Consider the following 23,716-nt stretch of genomic DNA (forward strand, 5'->3'; position numbering starts at 1 on the left):
TCAAGTTAATTTATTTCACCCGAGTTGATTCTTTTTAATGGGGCTAGGGACAGAAGAAATGATTTATTGATTTTTATTTATCTTTTTGTTTTTTGCCAAAAAAAATAAAAGAAATTTATTTTAACAAAATCATGTTTTTATCTCTTTATATATATATATATATATATATATATATATATATATATTAATCATATTTAATTATCTCTAGCATCTCAAGGAATTTATTATAAATATTTGCAGCTTAAGATGCTAGTTAAAGTTATATTTTTTAAAAATTTAATTTTTATTTTATTTTAAATTTTTTGATATGCTGATATTAAAATTAATTTTTTTAAAATAAATAAAAAAATTATTTTAATATATTTTTAAATAAAAACTACTTTAAATTTTTTTTAAACAGCTGCCTTTAAAAAATTTCTCTAGTGCTACTAGACGTATCGAAATTGAATTAATTTAAGAGAGCCTTCGAGGCTTCTTCGACCCACCAGTCCGTAACCATGAGCCCAACTCTTTGACTCCTGCCAAGTTTCCTTAACCCCAAACACTGCCTTTCTCGCTAGACCCGGCTCCTCTTGTCTCGACTTCTCCACTCTCAGACCACACCTCTGCAGTCTGTACAGCCACGAACAAGAACCTCAGAGAGATATCGAGCCAAGCTGTGATTCTATTCGGAGGGAGGGTCAAGATTTGATGTCAGTAGGACAAAAAGGCCATCAACGGCTCAACGAATCTTCATCTGCATAGCGGTAGTATCCCATTGAAATCTCTTCTTCTCTGGTACGAAGTCATAGCTGCCGTGGCTCTTTTGTAGTTGGGGGCGGCGTCAAACCAACAGAATATCTTGTTCTGCTTGATCTTGTTTTCTTGATTCGTGGGAACCTTAAAAAAATGGTGGTCTCAAGTAATAATCCTCACAACAAGGAGATACTGGTCAGAAGAAGGATTGCTAGCATGTAATTTCTCTTCCTGGGTTATCTTTCTTTTTCATGTTTAGCTTTTCTTCTTTCAATTATAGTTACCATGTAATCAGCTACGAGGTTTAATAACATTGGAATTAATGGAATGGGATTTTTTCTTTTCCTGCACCAGCTTGTAATGGGATTATTTCTTTTTTTACTTACTTTCTTCCAATTTCGCCCACATACAAGTGTTGTTTTAGCATTTATGTTGCGGATGATAATTCAAAAGTTGAATACCTATTTTATAGATTTAATAAGCGAGAAGAGGATTTTCCATCGTTGAGGGAGTACAATGATTACTTGGAGGAAGTAGAAGACATGAGTGAGTTTTTTTGTTTTTTTTTTTCCAGTGACTTTTAAGCATGGTTTTCAATTCAAGATTTTATCTTGACCTCTTACAGTATTTGACTTGGTTGCTGGAGTTGATGTCCCTGCTATTGAAGAAAAAATTGCAGAGTATCAAAAAGAAAATGCAGATCTAATATTGATTAATCAAGCTCGGAAGGTACTTTCAGGAATTCTTTTATTTTTACTTTTAAAACAACAATCCTATATGTGAAATCAGTACAACATATCAGCATTTCAACAATATGTAGATAATTTTTGCGGGGATTTACTCAGGTGTGATTTATCCTGATTAACAGGCTGAAGAATTGGCCTTAGCTATGGCAGCAAGCAAGGGGCCTCGTGCACAAACTGATAATACTGATGGGGTGAGAATATAATGAGTTCTTACTTTTATTTGGCACATCATTTTTCTTTTTAACCTTTTGAAGGCTCTTATTGTTTCTTCCAATTCTATTATCAAAATCATTGCATTTGATTTTGTTTTTCGTTTTAGTTAGTTGTTTTTTTTGTGTGGAAGTTAATCTATTTATAATGAGCTTCTGCCTTCTGATCCAGGAAATAGAAATTAGGAGCCTGTACAGATAGTTTAAATTGAGGATAATTTTTGCTTACTGTGTATGAAAGCTTGTTCCTCATATTTTTCATCTGTTTGTCTGACTGTACACATTTAATTAACTGAGTAAATTTGCTCCTCAAGTTGAGTCCTTGCATTTTTCCTTTTATGGTTATTGATAAATCCCTCAGGCAGTATACAAATGATATCCCATAGGCAATTATGCATGCTATTTTATGATTATATAGATGTGGATGTGTACAAAGATTGGACTTAAGGGAGGCATACCCATGAGTTCAAAGGTGTCAAGATAAGGATAATAATAGTAGTGAAGTAAATGTGCCATGCCAGGGATACCGGGTTTGCTAGCTCCGAATAGAGGGAAGGTGATAGAGCTTGTCTGTTTCTGAAACATAGCTTCTGTCATGAATGTAGAGGAACATCAAGGTGCACTTTACCCATAGAATCAAAGTGGGGTGGTTGAATTGAAGCAGTTATGTTATGTGATTGAAATCTTTGCTTGTTTAAAGACATGCTAACTGCAATTAGCTGGCTATTCTATGATATGGAGTTGGTTGTGTAGTGAGTTCATAAATGAGCATAGCTAAGATGTTATGATGGATGTGTGAAAACATAAGAAAGGACCAGTTTTAGAGTAAGTGCCTTTTGGAAGGTGAAGATGGCATCATTGGAGTACAAGTTGAGGGAGGCTCATGTGATTAGATTTGGCAATATCTGACATCAAGATTTGGCGGGATGCATCAGTGGGAAAGAGTGATTGGTTAAAGTAGTGGGAAAGGGGAGCCGGATAGGAGAAGTAGGCAAAGTATAACATTGATGAAAGAGCTAAAGAAGAATGTAGCTTCACAATAGCCTACAGACCTACAATACATAGCTGCAATAATTGGAGGAGGTAGAAGATCAATGTGACTGACCAAATTAGTTTGGAATTTTAGTGGATCCGAGTACACGGATTTTTCTACCATAATTATGAAAGGTGCTCCTACAATAACTACTCTTCAAAGTTGTTACTCCTACATCTCTACTTCAACTTGCTGCTTTGTGCTGTATGAGGTTGATGTGGTAGGATTTCATTTCATTGGATTTTGAATCCGGTTCAAATTAATTATTAAACTCCATGGTACTATTTAGATTTTAACTATATAGCATAGAATAGTGTGTGAAATCTTTAATCTTAGATGAAACCAGTAGTGAGTGCTGAAAATAAAGGTTGGCTTGATCTATATCTTTTTAAATTAATTGTCTGGGAAAATAAAAGAGAAAGAAAATTAGTGTGATAAAATTCAGTTGATTCTAGGACAAACTAGTTTTAATCCCAAATGTGTCTTTTCAAGTTGAAAGAGACGACAATTTGTCTAGACAACTTTGTTCAACACAGAGTGGACATCTCTTTACTGTTATGATTTATAAGAGTCACCAAGTAGCAATATGAATATGCTTTTCGGGATCCACATAGCTTATGCATATGACTTCAATGTTGAGATTTGTTTTCTAACTTCTACTAGAAAGGATACCATTTTAATGATTCACAGAACTTTCATTGTTCTTAATTGACTCTCTATTCTTTTCTGGTCAAAAGCACTATTTGCATATATAATATCTTAATAAATCTCTCTGAAGGAGAGGATGCCATCAGCTTATGTCCCTGAATTGATATCCTTTTCGGAGTGTAGACTTATAACTTAAAGTTGTAGAAGTGCAGTCCAACATTGCTAAAATCTTGAATAAGTAATTGTATTGATGATTGGCAAAAGCAGTGTGATTTTCTTGAGATAAAAATAAATTTACCTTGGTTTTTGTTTGGCAATTAGGATGAAAAGTTAGTCACGGCGAACTGCAGAAGTAATTAACCTTTTTAAAGGTTGAATTCAGACCTGGAAAGTTTGTTTATTGTCTCAAATCATACGTTGTTACTCCTTGGAATGTCTATCTCACCCCCTCACTCCTGATCAATTCAATTGTGTATTTGTTGAGCCAGAGCTCCCAGGGAGGCATCAGTGTTGAAGCTGGGCAGTATGCACCTACAATTGCTGGAGGGCAGCCTCGGCCAATAGGCATTGCTCCACAACCAGTGCCTCTCAGAGGAGGGCCAGACATGCACGGATATGCAGAAGATGAGGAAACAATGAGGATCCGAACAGAGAGGGCGAGTAGCGCTGCTGGGTGGAGCATAGAGTTCAGCAAGAAAAGGGCATTTGAGGAAGCCTTTGCAAGCATTTGCGTGTAGATTGTACCACGTGACTGGGGAATTGACCATCCTTAGCCAAGCTGCGGTGCTTTCACTGACTCTAGCCTGTTGTACATGTTATGAGGTGGATTGTTAATTTTCCCCTGCTAGTACATCTTTGTTAAAGCAGGTTTTGGAGGTATTCTGCATGGATTTTATGGTGTAAATTATTCTGCATCTAGGGTTGTCAGTGGAGATGGTATTAGATTCTCCTAGTCAATTCTCAGTGGCTTTAGAAGCTTAATTGCCCCATACAAGAGAGTTACCCTAATCTTAATTTGTCTGTTTTTTGCTTTTTTTTTAATGCTTTTAAAAAAAATTGATTTTTTTTTTGTTTAAAATTAATATTTTTTGGGATTGTGAGATTATTTTAATGTGTTTATGTTAAAAATAATTTTTAAAAAATAAATAAAATTTTTATTTTAATATATTTTTAAAACATAATATTTAAAAAAACAATCATTTCTATATTCTTAAACATCCTTTTAAGTTTTAACTGCCTAACCTAATACGTGAGAAATGCCTACCAGTCCATCTTTTATATCTGCTCATTAAAAATGAATTCCATCACGGCCTTCAAATCTTCGAGGGGAAAACCAGCTCCTCTATCCTCTAATCTTTGCTATCTCCAGTTAGGGTCAAATCACTGGTCGATCAAGCTCTCTGCTTCACTGCTGAATTTCCTCAACCAATTTCTATTCTAGTCGATAAAAGATCTTATAATTTATATAGTACATTTTTCTTCGACAATTATGTTTGCAGAAGGCACGGTTTACTGTTGCTGGAATTCGTAGCAAAATGAATGCACTGGTGTCCGATGAGTTTGTCATAACTTCTGGGTTTGTTTTTAGATGGTTTTTATTTGAAAAAAAATATTAAATTAATATTAATTAAATGCTTTTCAATAATTTTAATATGCTAAATATTAAAAATATATATATATATATATATATATATATTTTAATATATTTTCAAATAAAAAATTATTTTAAAAAGTAATTTACACGCTGCTGCTTCCTCACACCATTTATGTACCCCGGAGACTTGGAATATTTCAATATTGATGACTACATTTGTATTTATATAATAAGGTGTTTCTCCAATCTGTATTTATATTTTTAATTTATTCAATTTTATATTTGTATAAAGTTAAGTATATAATCTAATTTTCTAATGAGTTTTTTCTTACAAGTGCCTGAGTGTGACTATTTTTTCTCCCGAACATGCCCCTTATCAAAGCTAATGAGTAAGTGACTTATGCCATGTTTGTTTTCCGGAATTCACTTTCCAGAAAATCATTTTTCAAACTTTCCTGTGTTTGTTTGCCATTAAGAAAGTTGGTCAACGGAAAACACTTTCCGGTCAAAGAAAAATTTGGTTTGGTTTCCAGGAAAATGTTTTCTCTTTTGACTGTGTTTGTTTTCCGGAAAGTGGTTTTCGGGAAACCACTTTCCAAACTTTCCTGTGTTTGTTTGCCATTAGAAAAATTGGTCAACGGAAAACACTTTCCAGTCAAAGGAAAATTTGGCTTGGTTTTCAGGAAAGTGTTTTCTTGAAAAATTTGGGCGGAAAACACTTTCCGGAAGTTATGAAAAATTTAGAAATGTTATTATTTGCTGATTATATCAAATTTGATCCTCAAACTTTTGATTGCTATATATAATTTGTTTTGAATATTTATTTTTCAATTCTATCTCTTAAAATTTATTTTTTATATTAATTTTGGTCATTATTTTTATAATTGTTATTTTTTTTTCTTATCATTTTTTTATTGAAATTTTTTATCTATCAAATTTGGTCCTTATTTTTTTGATTGTTACTTATTTTATTTGAAATAATTTATGAAATGTTAATTATTATTATTTTAATTTATTCACCTTTTGTTTTTTTTAATTTTTTAGATTTGATCTCTATTATTTTGATTATTATTTATTTTATTTGAGATAATTTATGAAATTATATTTTTTTCAATTTCATTCTCATTCAACTTTTTAATTTGTAAGATTTGTTCCTCATTATTTTAATAAACTTGAGAAAAATAAAACATTAATAAGTTATTTTCCAGCTCATTTTCCATGACATAACCAAACACTGAAAAATGTTTTCCAACTTATTTTTCACTTTCCCCGGAATTCACTTTCCAAAATAAAACTACTTTCCAGCAAACAAACGGGGCCTTAATCTATCCTTGGATAATTAATCAAGTCTCTAATATGTTGTAATGTTTCTAATTGTGTGTTGTATAATATTAAATTTCCCAATATATCCCTCTCTCAAAATTATATTTTTCATTTAAAAAATGCTCCAGAGGTATACAATAATATAATTTTAATTTTTCAAGAATATATTCTTAAAAATCTCAATGGTTGAGTAATTTTAAAAATCCTAAGTTCTTGAAACATTTTGAACAATTTTATGAAATTTTTCTATCATATCCTTATATTACTAAAGGTTATTTTAGAAACTTGTAGATTCTTCGTGTTTAATGATGAAACATCATTAATTAGCTTCTTGTTTGTTTATCAATGATTTGTTTTGATCCTTCATATAAAGCAGAATTTAATGTTAATGTTCATATGATACATGAAAATATCACTCTGGGTTTCCTCTGTTTTTCATGTGCATGCATCTCCTATAGAAAAACTTGTCTCCTGGCTTTCTTAACCAAACCTGTCACCAAAGTATTTGTCTCTCCTCCGACTGCAACTGCTTTGGAGCATTTTCTAGTTTTGAATGTCTGGCCTTGTTGAATTTCAGTTGTCTACCTCATCTCCTAGTTTTTTTCACAAATGGTAAAATCCTGCAAGCAATTTTTACGAAACATCAGCAATGAAACTGCCAATAGATGGCTTTTGAAACCACACTATCTTGATTCACAATGTTACAGCTGCAAAACGAAGAACTGGTTGTCCTTAAAATTCAGTAAGGAGAGCACAATCATATACAATAAGAACTCAGAGCACGATCACATGTAATAAGAAGAAACAAGAACAATCCATTCTCAGGAGAGCTAACAATGTGCACCTATGAAATTTCCTTCCATTCCATTATGTAGAGAACTTTTACATGGTTTGCCAATTGGCATATGAAAATTACATTTAGCATGGCCCCGCTATATAACAGGATCTTCTCTCCTATGCTTGTATATGTACAGATGAAATGGTACATGATAAGAAAAAAAGAATAAGAAAAATAAGATTTACTTGATCTTACAACAATCAAGTAGCCTTGTTTCTCGTGATCTGCTCACAGCACAAGAAAAAAAATGCAGCAAGCACCAAGCATACTCGTTGTATGCCTTTGCAAGAATGATCGATCCATATCATGCAGCCCTCGAAGATCAGTCTCCCCAAATTAAACATAGAATAGGAATCTGACGCTCTTTTAATCCACCCATACCAAGAGTTTCTTTGTGTACACGAATGAGCCAGTTGGAGGGTTTCATCCTCTGCACTAGAAATGGCCTTTCTGAGCTGATCATAACTAAGTGCAGGGACTGTTTCTTGAGAAAAAATCTTTGATTTCAAGATAATAAACTCACCAATGGCATCAGAATTCTCTTTGCCACTTCTACTTTCCTTCAAATTTTCAGTTTAATTCTGCACAAAATGCCTGGAAAACTTGACAACTTCATGGTCAAAAGTAGCAAAATGCAAAGATGATGCTTCCGATTTACATTTGATGAAGATTCAGTTGAAGAAGTATGGAGATCTAAGAACTTTTTGCAAATCAAAGTTGCCTCTCTCAGGCAGAGGTGGAAACTGCAATGTTGGGTACGACGTCTGGAAGTCTTCAAGTAACTGGGGACGATCCAAGTCATCATATAGGTCAGCAACATTTATTAATAAAAATAAAAAAGAAGAAATATCATAATTGAGTTAACTTATATTTGAAAAACAAAAAGGCAACACTAATGCCAAGCAGTTATCCCTGGCTACTGGGAGAAGCTGGAAGAAGCCACTTAATATATTGAGGCATTCATAAGCTCTCTTTTTTTTTTCTTGTAATTGTTCCTTTCTTTTTAAAGATCAAATTGGTGTTTATTCCTAGAAAAGGCCAAGAAAAAAGCCCCCCAAATTACTTGATAGGCAGACACGGTAATTTATAGTTCCCTTTGAAGACAATGACAAATGCTCACTTAATAGGTCAAGCTGGTCAGACAGAAAAACTGGGTCATCACACACCATTGCACTCACATTTTCAAGTATTGGCATGTTATAAAGCTCCACAAATTTCTCCCGCAATATCCTATTCATCAAATCCACATCTGTTGCATGGGTCCAGAAAGAGTCATGAACACCTGCAAAGGAGATTCACTTCAGAAGGATGCGAGGACCACAGAAAAAGTATGATGATAGTTGGAAACTACATAATGATAAAATTAACTATGATACACATTACTGTCTGTACTTGAGTAACACTTCCAGTTTCTCTACTTGAGTTATTTGGAGTACTTACTACATCATTTGAAACTGTACAACCATAGCCAGATAAGAAAACATTTCTTATCCCCAATGCCTCAGCACATTTATGTGCAAGTCAAAAAAGATGAATAATAGCACTTCAAATAGGTTTTAGGTATGGATAAATATACATGATTTTTTGATAATACAATGACCTGCACTAAGCCATTAATGGTACTAGCACGCAATAAGTTCAGAGGAAATCAAAATTCAAGGGCAGAAAGGATGACTAGCAAGGTAACTGAAGAACCTAGTACATCATAGTAGCAGGAAAGTCACAAAAAGTTAGCATTTGCAAAACAAGCTCCAATGAATAACTGATATTGATGCTGGCATGCTGTAGGTTCAGGGAGCGTTTACAGGGTTCTCAAAAAAAAAAAGAAAAGAAAGATAAGGGTCTTTAGGGTTAAACAGGTTTAGTTACGGAGATACAAAAAATTCAGCATCATTTTTAATTGTTCAGAGTTGCATCAAAGTTATTAGAATAAAAGACAAGTCCTCATCAAAATGAACCCAAAAGGTACATTCTACCAGGCTTAAATTAGAATCTTTAGAGAGCCTAATGGGCAAAATAAAATAAATGGCTCAAGTGCTTGTCAAGTTCAAGCCATATGTCGAGGTTCATCAGCCAAAGCTTCAATTATCATAAAGCAGTAGAATATTAATTCCTACCACGTTTTGTTTGCATCAAACAGAACAAATTGAAACTTGCCTAAAAAGTGAACCCAACTATAAAAAGTAATGATGCAAATAATAACTCTACTTGGACTGTTTTGAAAAGACATTCATCAAAGACATAAAAGGCTTCTAATCTTCTACACCATGTCAATAAGTTAGATCCATTCTATTACTAGGTTTGAGCTTCATGTACTAAAGAATGCAAGGCAAACCTGCAAAACATAAACCAGCATCCCGGCATGCAACTGCAGTCATCATCATGTGTGAGCCGTCAAGCGAGTGCACAAAATTCGGAGGGAAAGCAGTTCTCTGTTTTCTAACCTGTACCTGATATTGATAGTATAATAATGTTTTTATGTGAGTGAATGAAATGTCAGAAAGGAAAGAAGAGCTGAAAGCAAGACAACAGAGTAAAGCTTACCGAACTGCCTTCCCGCTGCAGGGCCAAAATCTGAAGTGAAGTTTTTATCTGCAACACCAAATTAGTTACCTAACTGTTTCCATTTACTTAAAAGAAAGAAAGTGGGAAAGCAGAGGACATAAGTTTTATGCCAATCTTAAGTGTAGGAGAAAAAACTAACATAATATCATGTCATTCATTTCTTGTGATATTTAATGTCATAGTCACATGGCATGAGTTCACTACAAATGTTCTCCAGTGCTATAAGCAAGGATCCCAACAGAGTTTTCTTAAAGGATCTTTACCATTACTCAAAAAAAAACTTTATCTATTGGAATATTTTGACCAACCATTTCATATTCCTCTAACAGCAATAAAGAGTTAAGCAAATGAACATTTTTAAAATTACAAACACCATGAAAGCAAGGAACCTACCATACTGGTATATTATTAATCTATAGCAGCCTGCACTTAACAAATAAAAAATGCAGTAAGGATTTAATACTCACAAGATGTCGTTCGGTCTTATAGTAAGGCTGCACAACAGGAAGGCCAAGTGGAGTTGTCCACTGCACAGGCTGATCTTCTGAAGCAATAATCTATAATAGGTTCATGGTCAAGCAATAAAATAAATTTGAATAAAATGTTACTATTAATAAAAATAAAGGTGGTCCATGTAATTTGATTCCCAAATGTGATGGAGCCATACCTTTGCGCAATCACCAAGCCAGCTCATTATATCACGAGCAGCTTGGAACAACTCTCCTAGTGCAGTCAATGTCACCTATGGAAGAGGTAGTGAGTAAATTTGAGAATGATTCCACTAATACAAGGATCTTCTCATAGTTTTAGGTGTGCCTAAAGTGGGATGATCATGTGATCCACAGCACAAATTAAAACATGGCTAAAATACATCAGGATTAGAATATCTCACATTAGTTGAAATTATATTCTATCATCAACTTTTCATTGACATTTTCTAGAAATCACGTGCAATTAATTTATCATATCCTAGAACAGCCATAATATGTCCTTATAACTAGGCTGGATGCTCACTTTAGCAGTATAACAGGCTGCACTGAAGAGCAGTCTATCATCCGTAATATGACCCTTCTCCTCTAATCTTCTTTTTATCTGTTCACGTGCCCCAACATAAGTGACACCATACACTGAAGTCATCACTGTTTGTTTAACCAATTTCCGATCCACCTGAAAAGCTTCCAAAATGTTAGACAAAAGAAGTTCAGAAGTAAATGATTGTTTTTCTAAAAGAAAAAATTGATAATCCATCAAGATTCATTATGTGCGAGGATGACTTATCCTTCATCAAGCTTCATTATTTGGGGGGATGACTTATTCTCCATCAAGCTTTTGTAGTTATTTAAACATATTGATAATTCAAACATCAGAGCAGGAAAAGAAAGAATGACCTGATCAACTAGGATCTTGGCTAATAAAGCATGTGGGTTTGTAGCAGGATCCTTACTGCTGTCCCTTCTAATTATTTCATGGACCCTGTCAGCAAAACTCCTTTCAGTCTCATTTTGCACAATAATAAATATCAAATGCACATTCGAATCATGCAATAAAGACACATGCAGAGTCATACAGAATCATATTCATGGTAGACAACAAGTTAACATCCTGTAGAGGAAATTAGAATACCTAACGGCAATTTCTGAATAAACATCCGAAGGTTTCTCTGCAGCAACTAAGTTAACTGCCGCTGCTTCCAGCTGGAGAACACCAGAAGAAGTGAATGCATAACTTCAGTTCAAATGAGCCAGAGATGTGGAAGATAGTTATGTTCAAAATGCAAGAGAATAAACAGTGTATTAACCAGCATAAGAACAGAACTCTATTTCGAACAATTCTGATTCCCAGCATCAGAGAACGTAGTTGAAGTTTTATCATTTGGAATTATTATAACCAAATTCACCAATGGATCATAAATGGTTTTGGGAGGCCCAGGAGAAGCCTTTCAGGTATTCATGGATGCAGTTTTGATCAATCAAGTTTAGGATAGCATGCTTTAAAATTACGAACGAATCAGCAGAATGATTGAGAAATAAACTTCAATTATGATTTTTTTTTCAGCGTTCCACATTTTTTTAAGGAGATGGGAGAAAATGAGCATGGTACAAAAGTGCACAGCCAAGGTGGATAAAAGAATTGGTGATGAGCAAAATGAGTACATGAGTAACATATAAGAGCCAGGAATCACATATAGTTTATTGCTCTACTTATTTTGTTTTTAAAGATATTGAAACCAGAAAGAGGTATTTTCAATCATTTTTAAAAAAAGGGAGTAATACAATAAACACGGTGCCTAGAAGGTAATTATGTCATGCTGCAAGAACAACATAGAGGTGATTTATGTACTACATCCAAGCCTGTTTTCATGAAACATAAATGAGTCTAAAGGGGTTAAGGGAGACCCTCACCGAATACTAAAATTTTTGAACGCTAAGTAGTGGTTATATAATCACAATCAGCTCAACAACTTTTTTTATAGAAAAAAAAATACATAACAAGCAACTCTGATTTAGAACTGAAATAAAACATGAGATTATGAAGTCAAATGCCACCCTAATACTTTCATTTCCTTCAAAAATCAACCCAAATGATGTCATATTACCCAGACAGTGGTGTCTTTTTTTGGCCAACAACAACATCACTTTGGTTTAATCATGCACAAAAATCAAAATCAAAATTACAGGGGTGACATGTGACATGTCAACCAAATAATACTTCTGAGTTTTTCCGTTGTTTTCTCTCTTTTTTTTCTATGATGATGCCAAAAAAAAAAAGCAAACGAAAGAAAGAAGAAAGAGAAATGAAAACAAATCCAGAGTGAACAGTGTCATTAATAAATTGTTCCATGAAGAAAATGAAATAGTAAACCTACAGTGTCTCTTCCCAAGGCTGCATAGTGCTGTAGACCATTACATGAACCATCCTATAACAAGAAAAGAGGCGGGGGTTGCATTAGCATGTTATTTTCGGAAGGAGAACTGAAAAACAATAGTGTACCCAGATGCTTTTAATCAAAAGATGCAACACGCATGAGATATAATATCTAAGAAAAAACCAATCATTAAGGCATAGTACACGAGAGTTCTTAAATAAGAGAATTAACCATGGTAACATTTTATTTTCTATCTAGAACAAGAAACAGCAGTGAGGAAACAAAACCAGAAATAGTACAAGACACAAGGAGATGAAAGAAACAAAACTCAAGAAGTAAGGCACTGCAATCTTTGCTAATTATCAACTAAAAGAACTTCAGTGGAAGCTATTGAAATATTACACTGTAATGGGTTTTGCACACGTGTGGCATTTTGCATATTAGTTCAAACTTCTTTTTACATACAAATTCAGCCATATTGAAAATGGTAGATCAATCATGCAAAATATACACTTTTATCCTAAACATATGAAAACAAAATTGAAGGATGATTCATGCCTTGTGATAGAAGTGGCAGATTTCATCTAAATTTACTTTATTATAATTGAAATATTTTCAAGTGACAACTAAGCTCTCTGCCACAACCTTTAAAATTCAGGAATAGTTTGACTAGGAGAGCTGGATTCAAAAGGTAATGGCACCAGCAGTCTCTGTCAGATAATATTTACCTGTTTATTTGCATTTTTGCCACAATCATTGAAAGGAAATGCATCCTTAAACAAATTGTTTATAGCATGTTTCTTTTGCAAAAGCTGCAAATTTCTTTTCTGTCACAACCATGCTTATGGTGAAGCATTTACCTGATGGATTGGCAGGTGGGAGATGACAGTATGTGGCGATGCACTATTCAAGGCTTCTGACAGATTAATACAAGCAGCCAAGCACTGGAAAGGATCTTCAGCTTTTAACCACCAGCGCTTTCCATTTACAGGGTTTTTTGCTGAATCAAATATCTCACTTAGATGGTTCTCGACAAATGCTAGACGGCCATCATGGGACAACTTTTCAACCCCGCCTGAATACAAGTTTGCTAGATGTATTTTCAACCAACGTAATCCAGACTTCCCTAATGGCCTTCCTTCTTCAAATTCAAGAACTCCTCGACAAAGATCAGAACTTAGATGAGTCAAATGTGGGTGCATCGGATATGCACGACCTCGAAAATCAAGATTGTGAGGATAATAAAATCCCTCTTCATCTTTCAGTTTCCGAGCCACCTGCATTAGCCATGGTTGTGGAATGAAAGGTAAAGCATTGATACGCATGTTCTCCGGCAAGACATGCAAAATCAAAATTTATCTAGTTACTTGAGCTTTTAAGTGAATATGAAGTCAAAAAATAATTTATTGTGATAGATATAGAGATTGTCAATAAATACAATCTTGATTATGTTGGCATAAGAACTCGCAAGCATTCATTTATATGAATGAATCAATTTAATTAACTACTCAATGTTGCAGCATACTGCAATCAGACATCTTGTCAATTTAAAACCGAGAAGGAAGTAGATCTTACAGAAAGCTTAAGTTCAGTGTCACATCTTTGAGAGTGCCTCTCTTGGTTTATCTTCTTTGCCTTCCTCACACTCCATTTCCACTTTTGAATTTCTGTTAGATCATCTGAGGATGGTTTCTCTGGTATAGGAATCTGAAACCCATCGAAGTATGAATCAAAAACATCTCAAGTTGTTTAAATGGCGAATTGACAACATAAAAAATTAACAGATTGGAGAAATTTTGTCATTGTAATTGACTAGAGGACTATTCGCTTGTGGCAGTATATACAAACACCAAGATTCTAACTGCATGATAGATTATTTCACTAAAATTATGTGTTCTATGAGATTCAAGGATCAAATCAAATTAGCATGGGTTTTCACAACAAACAGGAAGTTATCAAAATGGTTGCATAATGCCATACTGTATGTTCTAACATTTCAAATGATCCCATTGCCCATGCAACTAACACAACCAACTATTCACAAGAAATTGTTGCCGAGAAAGTTCAGGTTCTTCTCACATCTTCTCTATCAACCAGGCCCGCAATGTTACCACCACTTGTCCATATCCTCTCCACCACATCCAGCAATCTTCTGTTCACCCTCCATTTGGTATTTCCGAGTGTATCCAGAGCCTGTTTATATGACATCAGACCAAAATCAAGTCATATTTCAACTTCATGATGGAAAACAATAGCCATGGCTTGATTGAAAAGTAGCAAAATGATCAGACTATTACCATTAGACAAGGAATCTAAAGCAGCATACTTCAGACCCAGGCATAAATTTTGGTTAATCGGCAAGTTTAAATGTCATCTTTTAGCATAAGAAGCATTTTTATACGAACACTTCCCATACCAAAAAAACAATTGCCACACTTTACAATGACATCAGTCTTAAGAACAAATCATAAGTTAGAAATAAGATTCAACAGTATAGGTTTAATGGTCTTAATATTTGGATGAAGGTGATGTGCATAATTATCGTAAAAATATTAGAATAACCTATACTATCAACTTATTGCTTGTGCACATATCAGTCCTAGGACCATTAATTTAAATCAATTAGATTTTATTTTTATTTAATGATACCACATAATCTTTCACTATCCTGTTGATCTGATATATAATTAAACTTTTTGTTCAGTATTTTTGTTATCATCATGAAGCAGGACAGGGGTGTCCACTTGGAGAATGCCGAAACCTGCCAGCTGCTCCATGATTACTGCACAAGTTCGAGCCAGCCGAGCCAGCCCTTTTCTTTATTTCTATGCAAGAGGAGAAACAGAAGAAGAAGAAGAAGCACTCACCTCAAATACTTTCTGCATCTGTTTCCCAGGAACACTCCTGACTGCAACTTGTTGCTGCCGAGATCCATGAGTGCGCATGACATACGAAGGCAAGAACAAGTGCCCACCCTTATCATACCTGCAAGGATTTCTGATATAAATTGACAATAAAACTTCCAAAGAGCTTCAAAATAACAGAAAATATTCTGGTTGGCCATGTGCAGTCCATATTTACATTATTTTTCAAAAGGAAAAACTCAGCTGGGTAAAGCATGCCAGGGTCAGTCAAGATTCTATACTTCCATTTTTTAAGCTATAACTTAAAACAACATCTCTGGACCTTTGCAGCCTCTCATAAAAAGGTAACAATGATCTTTCTAAGAAAGAGCATGTGATATCTACATTATCTATCCTTTGTGTTTCATACATACCCTTTCCATTTTTTGGGAGGCACCAGCATTGGAAAATAAGGAATCAGCATGTGCTTAGCCTGCACTAGGACAGAGATGCCATATATTAGTAGAGCATCCAATGGCCAAAAGTCACAATTTCACATGCATTTAATAGCTCCAATATTTGCACCCGTTCCCCAAATTCATAGAGGATTACAAGTATGACATGTTCCTAGTGGGGTCAAAATAAAGATTTGAAAACAGTCATACCAGATCTATGCACCAAGTAAATGATGAGTTATACCATCAGAAACCAATTTCCTTATCTTCTGAAGGACCAATAAAAAGCTTGAGATGTCAAATGTACTATGGTAAGATCCTTTGGAAGCATTTGCTGACTTTATGATAAGAAAAACGAGAAGTATGGAAAAGGGTAATTGAAATGCATTAACTTTTTTAAAATTATTTAGGTGGATTAAATGGGTAGGCAACTTCAGAACAACTTAGTAATGGAAATTAAACTTAAGTGTACTAAAATCCTCAAATTCAGAATGAGAAAGATGTTTTGTTTTGACTCACTGTTCCATCAAGCCCTGTGAGGATGAGGGGATCGCATTCTATAACCCCATACTTCTTCACAATTTTCTGCCTACATGGATAAAAATGAGTCATGAAAAAAAATGGCACCAGGAGTGAAGCATTGGAAGTAAAAGCAAATAACCAACAAAAAAAAAATCCACCATTCACCATCCCTAAGAAACTTATGGACCAATAATCAACCATAAAGCCATCTCTTGAATGAAGTCTATGGACAAATAATCAAACATAAAGCCATATCTTGAATGTCAATGATCAAACAGAAACCAAGACGAGGAACCTAAGAATCACGTATTGGCCAACGCTCACTTACGCAATCAATTCCCTAAGAAGAACCCAAAAACTGAGATGTCTGAGAATGATCTACTAGATGATTACCTATCTGCATAGGGAGCACATGGAAAAAATGGCTTACAAAAGGCAATAGAAAATAAAGTCTCACCCTGGGTTCTTTGTTAAAGTTTTAAATATGTGCCTAAAGGCAGGTCGAACATCTGGTGGAATATCCTCTGACTGGTTAACAGGAGGTTGTACATAAGCTGTTTCAGTTAATAATTCTATTAGACGACTTCCGAGCTGCAAAATTATAATGTGCATTAGAAAGTAGAAGGGGGGGAACAAAAGACAGAAAGAACAATGGGGAAACCCAAAAAGAAAAAACTTTAATAAAAAATATAATCAAAACTTAAATAGATGAAGGGGCACAGCTAGCCATTTCAGAAAGAAATGGTGAGGGCTACAAACCTTAGCTTGTGTACCTCGACTCCAAGGTTTAGTTTCATCCTGTTTCACCAGATTTTGCACCTCCATGAGCCTTTTCCTTCTAATCAAACTATTTACACGTTTCCTGAGCACCTCCTTCTCCTTGTCCATGGTCTCTTGAACTTCATGCATTGTCTTCTTCCTTTGGTAATTCTTGGTCTTCTCCAAGAAATTATGAATTCTAACCTGAGAAGAAAGAGAACTGGTAGCTCAATGGTAGAATTAAGTTATCAAGTTTGATGTTTTGCATAGATTTTGCAGGATGATTTTTCATCTCATTATGGGTAGCTCAAATTAAGCCTGTTCTCAAGTCATATACGGGAGTTAGGGCCATAATCAACAAGTTGAGTTTCATACTTTTCAAGTTTGGTTTATCTACATTAAATCAAGCTAAAGCCTAACACGAACTTAGCATCAAGTTCAAGAACAATATTCAAGTTTTATTTGTACTCTTAATTAACTTTGAATCTGTCTATAGACATGGACTAAAGTCTATACAATTATATCTCCTGTTGGCAGTATTATTCTTTCATCTATATACTAAATAACAGTAGCCTTTTGAATGTTAAAAGTCATTTCACTACTTTGGTGTTTCCTACACATATTCAAAAATACTGAGATACATTATTCAAACAGAATTTCCAAATAGTACCTCGACAAGAGCACCACATTCCAGCAACCAACAATACACTATATGCATACCAACTACTCAGATTTAGCTAATTAATCATATACCCTCCAGCCTAAAATCGAGAACCACACAAATAATAATGTCAATTGCATCCCAATACAAGTCAGAACTTAGAAACAAAAACAGCAACTGTTAACACTCACCTCCTGCTCTATAGCCATGCCAATCTGCACTGCAGCCTGGACAACCCGAACGCACCCATCTTCATGCCCCACCATCAACAACCCCATCATCTTATGCATAACAATGACTGCCATTTTATCAGCAGGTAACAATTCAATATTGGGAGAAAATGCCGACTTCTGCTTCTTGGATTTCTCCATTTTCTGCTCCTTCTCTATAGCCTCTTTCAATGGTTCAAACCACCCCAAGAGCAAACCTTTCACATAAGGCAAGTTAGGTGCCAACTTTCTCTCACACATTTCCCTCACCAACCCCCTATACTCATCAGCCATTCTCTCCCACGCTTCAGTCTCTTCCCTAATTTGCCGCCTCCTCAACAAATTATACTTCCTCTTCTCAATATCCTTGAACTCTACCTTCACCTTTTTATTGGCTAATTTATACATACCCTTCCAAAAATGAGCAGAAATCCAAGGTGGGTCTTGAATGAAAACCTTTTTCGAAGACTCTCCGTGCATAATTTGGTCAAATTTGATCAAAGTTTCAAGCTTTTGGTGGCTACAAATGGTGGGGATTTCAAAGTCTTCAAGGAGACGGTCATGAGAAGAATCATGCAAAGGGTGAAATGGAAGTGGTGGGTTTAGAAGAGGGAATTTGGGACTGAGAGGGAAAGAAGAGGAATAGATGGAAGAAGGATTGGAAAGAGAATGAGAAGTTGGGTTAGAGAGGAAATGGAGGTTTTTGTAGGGTTTATGAAACTTAGGATGTTTTGATGTTGTCCATGTTGGGTGTTGAATAGAGAAAGTGGTCGTGGAAGCCATTTTTGTTGTGGAGAGAGAGTGGAGATAAGGGTAGGGGTGGAAGAGAAGACAGGACAAGACAGGAGAAAAGAGGAGGAGAGAGCTGAACTAGGAAGGAAATCAATCAAACAAACCTCTCTAAAACCTTACTAGCTACCAGCCAAATCCACAGGAGGATATTTTTTTAGTGATGAAACACAGAGGCCTCCAAAAATCCAAATTTTGTGTTTGGAAACTTCAGATTAAACCCTACCTCACTATTAAATTGCTAATACAGTCCAAAACAAATTATTTTATCTCTTAAGTCCTTCGAAGTCTTAAGACATTTCTCAACAAGTCTTTTGGAGCTTTTTGTTACTGTTTCCTGTAGACTTTCCTAAGAACACACACCATTTTTTTGCAAGAAAATATATAAAAACATTAATAAAAAGATATAATTAAGAAATTTCTAAAACATAAGGATTCTAGTTTACCAGAATAAATTGAAAATTGGGGTGATAGATTTGGTAAAATCTGAGATTTTACTTTTTTGTTTTTTATAAAACCAACTCAGAACATGCTACAAGGTAATTAGACTATTGATTCAATTACAATATAATTAATTAGATATAGGGTCAATAATATATTTTGCTATATGTGAATCGTAAGACAAGGAATGGCTGGGTTGTAAGGGTATGAATTATGAACATGGAAGAACCAAATTTGAACCCACGAGTTGCAAATTCTCCTTAATTTAAACATCTCCTAGGGACATGATTCTTATTATGAAAGGAATACATGTAATTATGAAATAAAGTATTATAACTTCTACCGATTATTCTTGCAAGCTTGATCAAAATCATTTTAAAGAGTTCTTTTTTAGTTATTTATAAGTTTCAATTTTTTTTATTATTATATTTATTTATTGTTCCAGTTAAAAACTTGAATTGACCCAGATAAAACTCGATGATAATCTATATCAAGATTATATTGATTTAAAAACAAATTAGTAAAAAATAATTAATCTAAGTTTACCCTTCTGATTCACGACCTAGATCTTGTACTTAGTTAAGTTTTAAAACTATAATAATAATTATTTTTATCATTATATTTTTTTAGTTAGAAAATTTTAAAATTAAGAGTTTTTTATAGAAATATTTTAAAGATAAAAATAATAAATATTTTTTCTAGATATATATTCTCTATGTATCCTTGTCTTGAAAATACAAAAATTTACTCTAAAATTATTCAAGGAACAAATTTATTTTGATATTTTTACTTTTATCTCTTCAACTAGTCATGTTTTTGTTTTTATTATTTTTATTTCTTATATTTTTAGATAACAATCAAACTCTATTTGAATATGAGGATTTTTTTAATAAGAAAATCTTTTTTAAAAAATAAATCTTTTATATACATGGTTAAAATAAGTTCATATTATCTGATTGAGAAAAGGTGAAAAGTCGATGCAGCTGTAGAGTAATTGGGCCGAGGAGTCACTCATGGATCCTTGTTGCTCTTATTCAAAATAGTGCCATTTGAACTGGGTCTTAATTATCGGAGCCCAGCTTTAATAAACTCTGGTTCTTTTAATAGTAAGCTTGAAACTCGGCGTAGAAGGCAGCATGCACCATGCAGATAAAATCAATATCTAATTTGTCAAATCACATGACAAGTAATTTTGTTTTTTATTTTAAAAATTAATTTTTTTTATATTTTTAGATTATTTTGATATATTGATGTCAAAAATAATTTTTAAAAAATAAAAAAAATTTATTTTAATATATTTTCGAGTGAAAAATACTTTAAAAGATAACCATTTCCATACTCTTAAACACCCCTTAAGATTTCTAAAATTTTATTCAAATAAAAAACACTTTGTATTACAATTTCAAATGCAACCCCTAGCTACATGAAAAGGAATTGATTATAATTATGAAAAATTTATTTATTTTTTTAAGTAATAAAAAATAATGTTAGTGATAAATCTTGTAAGGTTGTCTTTAAAAGTTGAGAATTATGATCACATCAAGATAGAACATGTTCTTAAAATCATTAGTTTATATTAAATATATTTTAAAAATAATAATGTTGATCTCACCAAGGGCATGAGTTGTAGATAATATTAATAAATACTTTTATAGGACATATATAGTTATTAATATATAAAGACATAATATATATGTTTATTATATTATTTACACATAATGGACATTTTCACACTTGATCATTTTATTATAAACATGATCATTACTAACATCATCAATCGGGTAACTAATATTATTATTATTTATATAAATTTACATAATAATAATAATAATAATAATTATTATTATTATTATTATTATATAAATAAAACTTCTAGGGTTACCGTTATAGTTTCATTTATTGAAGAAAGTAGAGGACAGAACCCACCATCTGCATAGACAAAGTACTCATGCCTCCAGCACCATTGCAATTGCATCTCCTGAAGCTTGCTTTCGTTTTCGTAGTGTGTTGCTATATTTAGATTTAGATTAGACCTCCTGCAACACACACACACACACACACACTTGTATACAAAATCAATCACGAAATTGTTAAGAACAAAGAAAAATCTCAAAAAATCTGGATTAAAATAATCAATCTCAGGTCTGCCATGCTTCATGCGATGAAACTGAACGACAGAATATATATATATATTCAAAGCCAGCCTCATCCACCCTATCCTCTTTCACATTGCCGCCATTGGCCTGATCAAATCAGAGCCTAGCTATTGCAGGAAAAAAGCAATCCCAGCCATCTCTCTAGCTAGAAAGAATGAATGCAAAGAGTTGGGGGGGGGGGGGGGTCATTTTTTAAACATCAGCTACGTACATAAACAAAAAGTAATTAGCACTTCTATAGATATTTACGTTATATCTGCCAATTTTTCTAAACATTCTTGTTTTATATAGTTCCACCGTAGGTAGGTTTTATTGAGAGTGACCGCTTACCTATGTATCGTTGTATCGTGTTGTGTTTAGGAGTGTATCCAAAGATATAAAAAAAATGTACAAAACAAATTAAGAGCAGTATTTCCAGAAAAGATCCAAGATCAGCTGGCATACAATGTAATTCTCGTATCTGTATGGAACTAGTATATGCTACCAGTACCAAACAGTAGTATTAGCATGAAGCTCAGCTCCTGTTAGACATGTTTTAGATTCTTCAGGGACATAGCAAGGATCAATATTAATTATCAGAGAATTGCCGACATCGCAAGGTCAAGCCAACAAGTACTAAAATAAAATGGTGGAAGACTTGATCAAGAGTCTGCTGAAACAAAATAACAAGGTCAAAATCTTCTCATCTTAATTTGAAACCCAACAAGTTAAATTACGGAAAGGTGATTCTCTTATGGAATAAAAACGATCATAAAGTTGTGGAAAACTGAGAAATTATGACGAGTTTCAAGAACAGAAGAAAACCCTTCAAATCTAATATATATTGCTGCAACTTGCTTGGTTAAAGAAGCATTATAAGCACGCTCCATGGCATGCTATTGTTTTTGTTACATATTGCTCACAACACGTTTGAACATGCCTAGTAATTAAATCACAGCTACTTTAGCAAAATCTTAATCTATAAACGAGTACTGGGGACAGCATCATTGGTCGCCTTTGGCTCCTGTAACTTTCATTTTTTTTACGTAGTTTATGTGCAACTTGATCACTATGGGAGTTTATGAACAGATTAATGCCCTTAAACAGTGTTAGTAGATTTTATCATACCATGTATCCGACAATTAGGCTTGTAGGCACTAGATTTTAATACAATAATCATTAGCAAAAGCATGTGTTAATTATAATTAATCCTGATGATCACTTAAATATATTCTTCCTTTGTTGACATAATTGGTTATCATCTGCTAAGTTCTGCTGGATCAATTGATATTTTATTTATAAAACATAAACAAGCATAACATGTAAAATGTCCAGGAAATAACTAGTTTTTTTTTTTTGTGCGCACTGCTCTCTTCTATATATTCAAGTTGCTGAACACTTAATTAAAGTTAAGCGCAGGGAAATTTCCTTTCAAGAGATACTATTTGAACAATTGGAAACGTTCGGATTTTATATATATATGTTTTTAGGATTTTTAGGGATATAATTATATTTTTTATTTTTAAACATAATAAAATAATCTACTTACCTTCAAAAAAATAAATTATAACACTATGAAGAGGGGCATAATTATCTTTTTATTTGTTCATGTACAATAAATTGACAACTATAGCCTTGAAAGCAAAGATATAAACCATAGGTTCATTGGTCTTTTGGTCCTTTCCTTTAAGGTTTTATGTAATTACCAGGGCAATCAAGACCATTAATTTTTATTAATTTAAGATCAATTAAATATTATTTAATTTTAAAAGTTTGTTGGAGCGTAAAAGGCGCCTAAGTCTTTGGACGGGGTGTGCGATGCATCCTAATAGTTTAAAATTCTTTTTTATTGTTTCATTAAATGCGTCGTCATGTCTTTTTCCTCCCAATATGATGTATGTCGGTGGTGGTAGAGCGATTTATCTCTGATTGATTGTTTGTTTTTCCTATTTTTTTCTTTTTTATACCTCAAAAAACATTGATTGATCTTTTTTGTTGTTGAAATTTCAACTTTAATCTTTAATTTCTTGATTTTTAATTTTTTTCTTGATTTTCTTGTTAAATTTTTATTTGTTTTCGATTATAATTTATTATATATATAAATTTTTTTAAATTTAATTTTTTTTCTTGACCCTTAGCTTAGCGTAGCGTGTTCCTATTTCTAGTTAGAGCATAGTTGTCATCCATTACGAGAAGGATTTAAATAGGTTACAGCTTTGCAGTAATTTTTTATTTTATAACGGCGTATCAAGCATGTATCAGCACAAAAAGTAGTGCAAAACCCTAATTCTAATTAATTGAAGAACGAGGATTCAAACTGGCAAACATTTGTCGGATATAAAGTG

At 33.5% G+C, this 23,716-nt stretch overlaps 2 protein-coding genes across 2 annotated transcripts; one reads left to right on the top strand and one right to left on the bottom strand.

Moving 5' to 3' along the window:
* Positions 1–443: 443 nt before the first annotated feature.
* On the top strand, positions 444–4,379 carry LOC7489425 (uncharacterized). Its single transcript, XM_024589780.2, has 5 exons — positions 444–953; positions 1,208–1,281; positions 1,361–1,464; positions 1,604–1,672; positions 3,860–4,379. Exons 1-5 carry the CDS (start codon positions 889–891, stop codon positions 4,106–4,108), a joined length of 561 nt encoding a protein of 186 aa, XP_024445548.1. The 5' UTR covers positions 444–888; the 3' UTR covers positions 4,109–4,379.
* A 2,748-nt stretch (positions 4,380–7,127) lies between these two features.
* LOC7489426 (DNA-directed RNA polymerase 3, chloroplastic) lies at positions 7,128–18,940 on the bottom strand. Its single transcript, XM_002325083.4, has 19 exons — positions 17,989–18,940; positions 17,137–17,340; positions 16,835–16,968; positions 16,375–16,444; positions 15,835–15,893; positions 15,425–15,542; positions 14,637–14,750; positions 14,133–14,264; positions 13,418–13,834; positions 12,558–12,608; positions 11,315–11,385; positions 11,080–11,164; positions 10,706–10,858; positions 10,359–10,433; positions 10,159–10,248; positions 9,671–9,718; positions 9,462–9,576; positions 8,305–8,408; positions 7,128–7,908 (listed from the first exon to the last, which is right to left on the bottom strand). Exons 1-19 carry the CDS (start codon positions 18,787–18,789, stop codon positions 7,798–7,800), a joined length of 2,952 nt encoding a protein of 983 aa, XP_002325119.3. The 5' UTR covers positions 18,790–18,940; the 3' UTR covers positions 7,128–7,797.
* Positions 18,941–23,716: the final 4,776 nt, after the last annotated feature.

Source organism: Populus trichocarpa, chromosome 18 (assembly GCF_000002775.5).
Source record: "Populus trichocarpa isolate Nisqually-1 chromosome 18, P.trichocarpa_v4.1, whole genome shotgun sequence".
In the NCBI taxonomy this organism is placed as follows: Eukaryota; Viridiplantae; Streptophyta; class Magnoliopsida; order Malpighiales; family Salicaceae; genus Populus; species Populus trichocarpa.

Excerpts from the sequence above, each read along its gene's own strand:
- LOC7489425 (XM_024589780.2), top strand. The coding sequence starts at position 889 with ATGGTGGTCTCAAGTAATAATCCTCACAACAAGGAGATACTGGTCAGA. Across the intron at positions 954-1,207 it reads AGAAGAAGGATTGCTAGCAT|ATTTAATAAGCGAGAAGAGG; the intron begins GTAATTTCTCTT and ends CCTATTTTATAG. Across the intron at positions 1,673-3,859 it reads AAACTGATAATACTGATGGG|AGCTCCCAGGGAGGCATCAG; the intron begins GTGAGAATATAA and ends TTGTTGAGCCAG.
- LOC7489426 (XM_002325083.4), bottom strand. The coding sequence starts at position 18,789 with ATGGCTTCCACGACCACTTTCTCTATTCAACACCCAACATGGACAACA. Across the intron at positions 11,386-12,557 it reads CAGCCTTGGGAAGAGACACT|CTGGAAGCAGCGGCAGTTAA; the intron begins GTAGGTTTACTA and ends GGTGTTCTCCAG. Across the intron at positions 10,859-11,079 it reads CCAAGATCCTAGTTGATCAG|GTGGATCGGAAATTGGTTAA; the intron begins GTCATTCTTTCT and ends GAAGCTTTTCAG.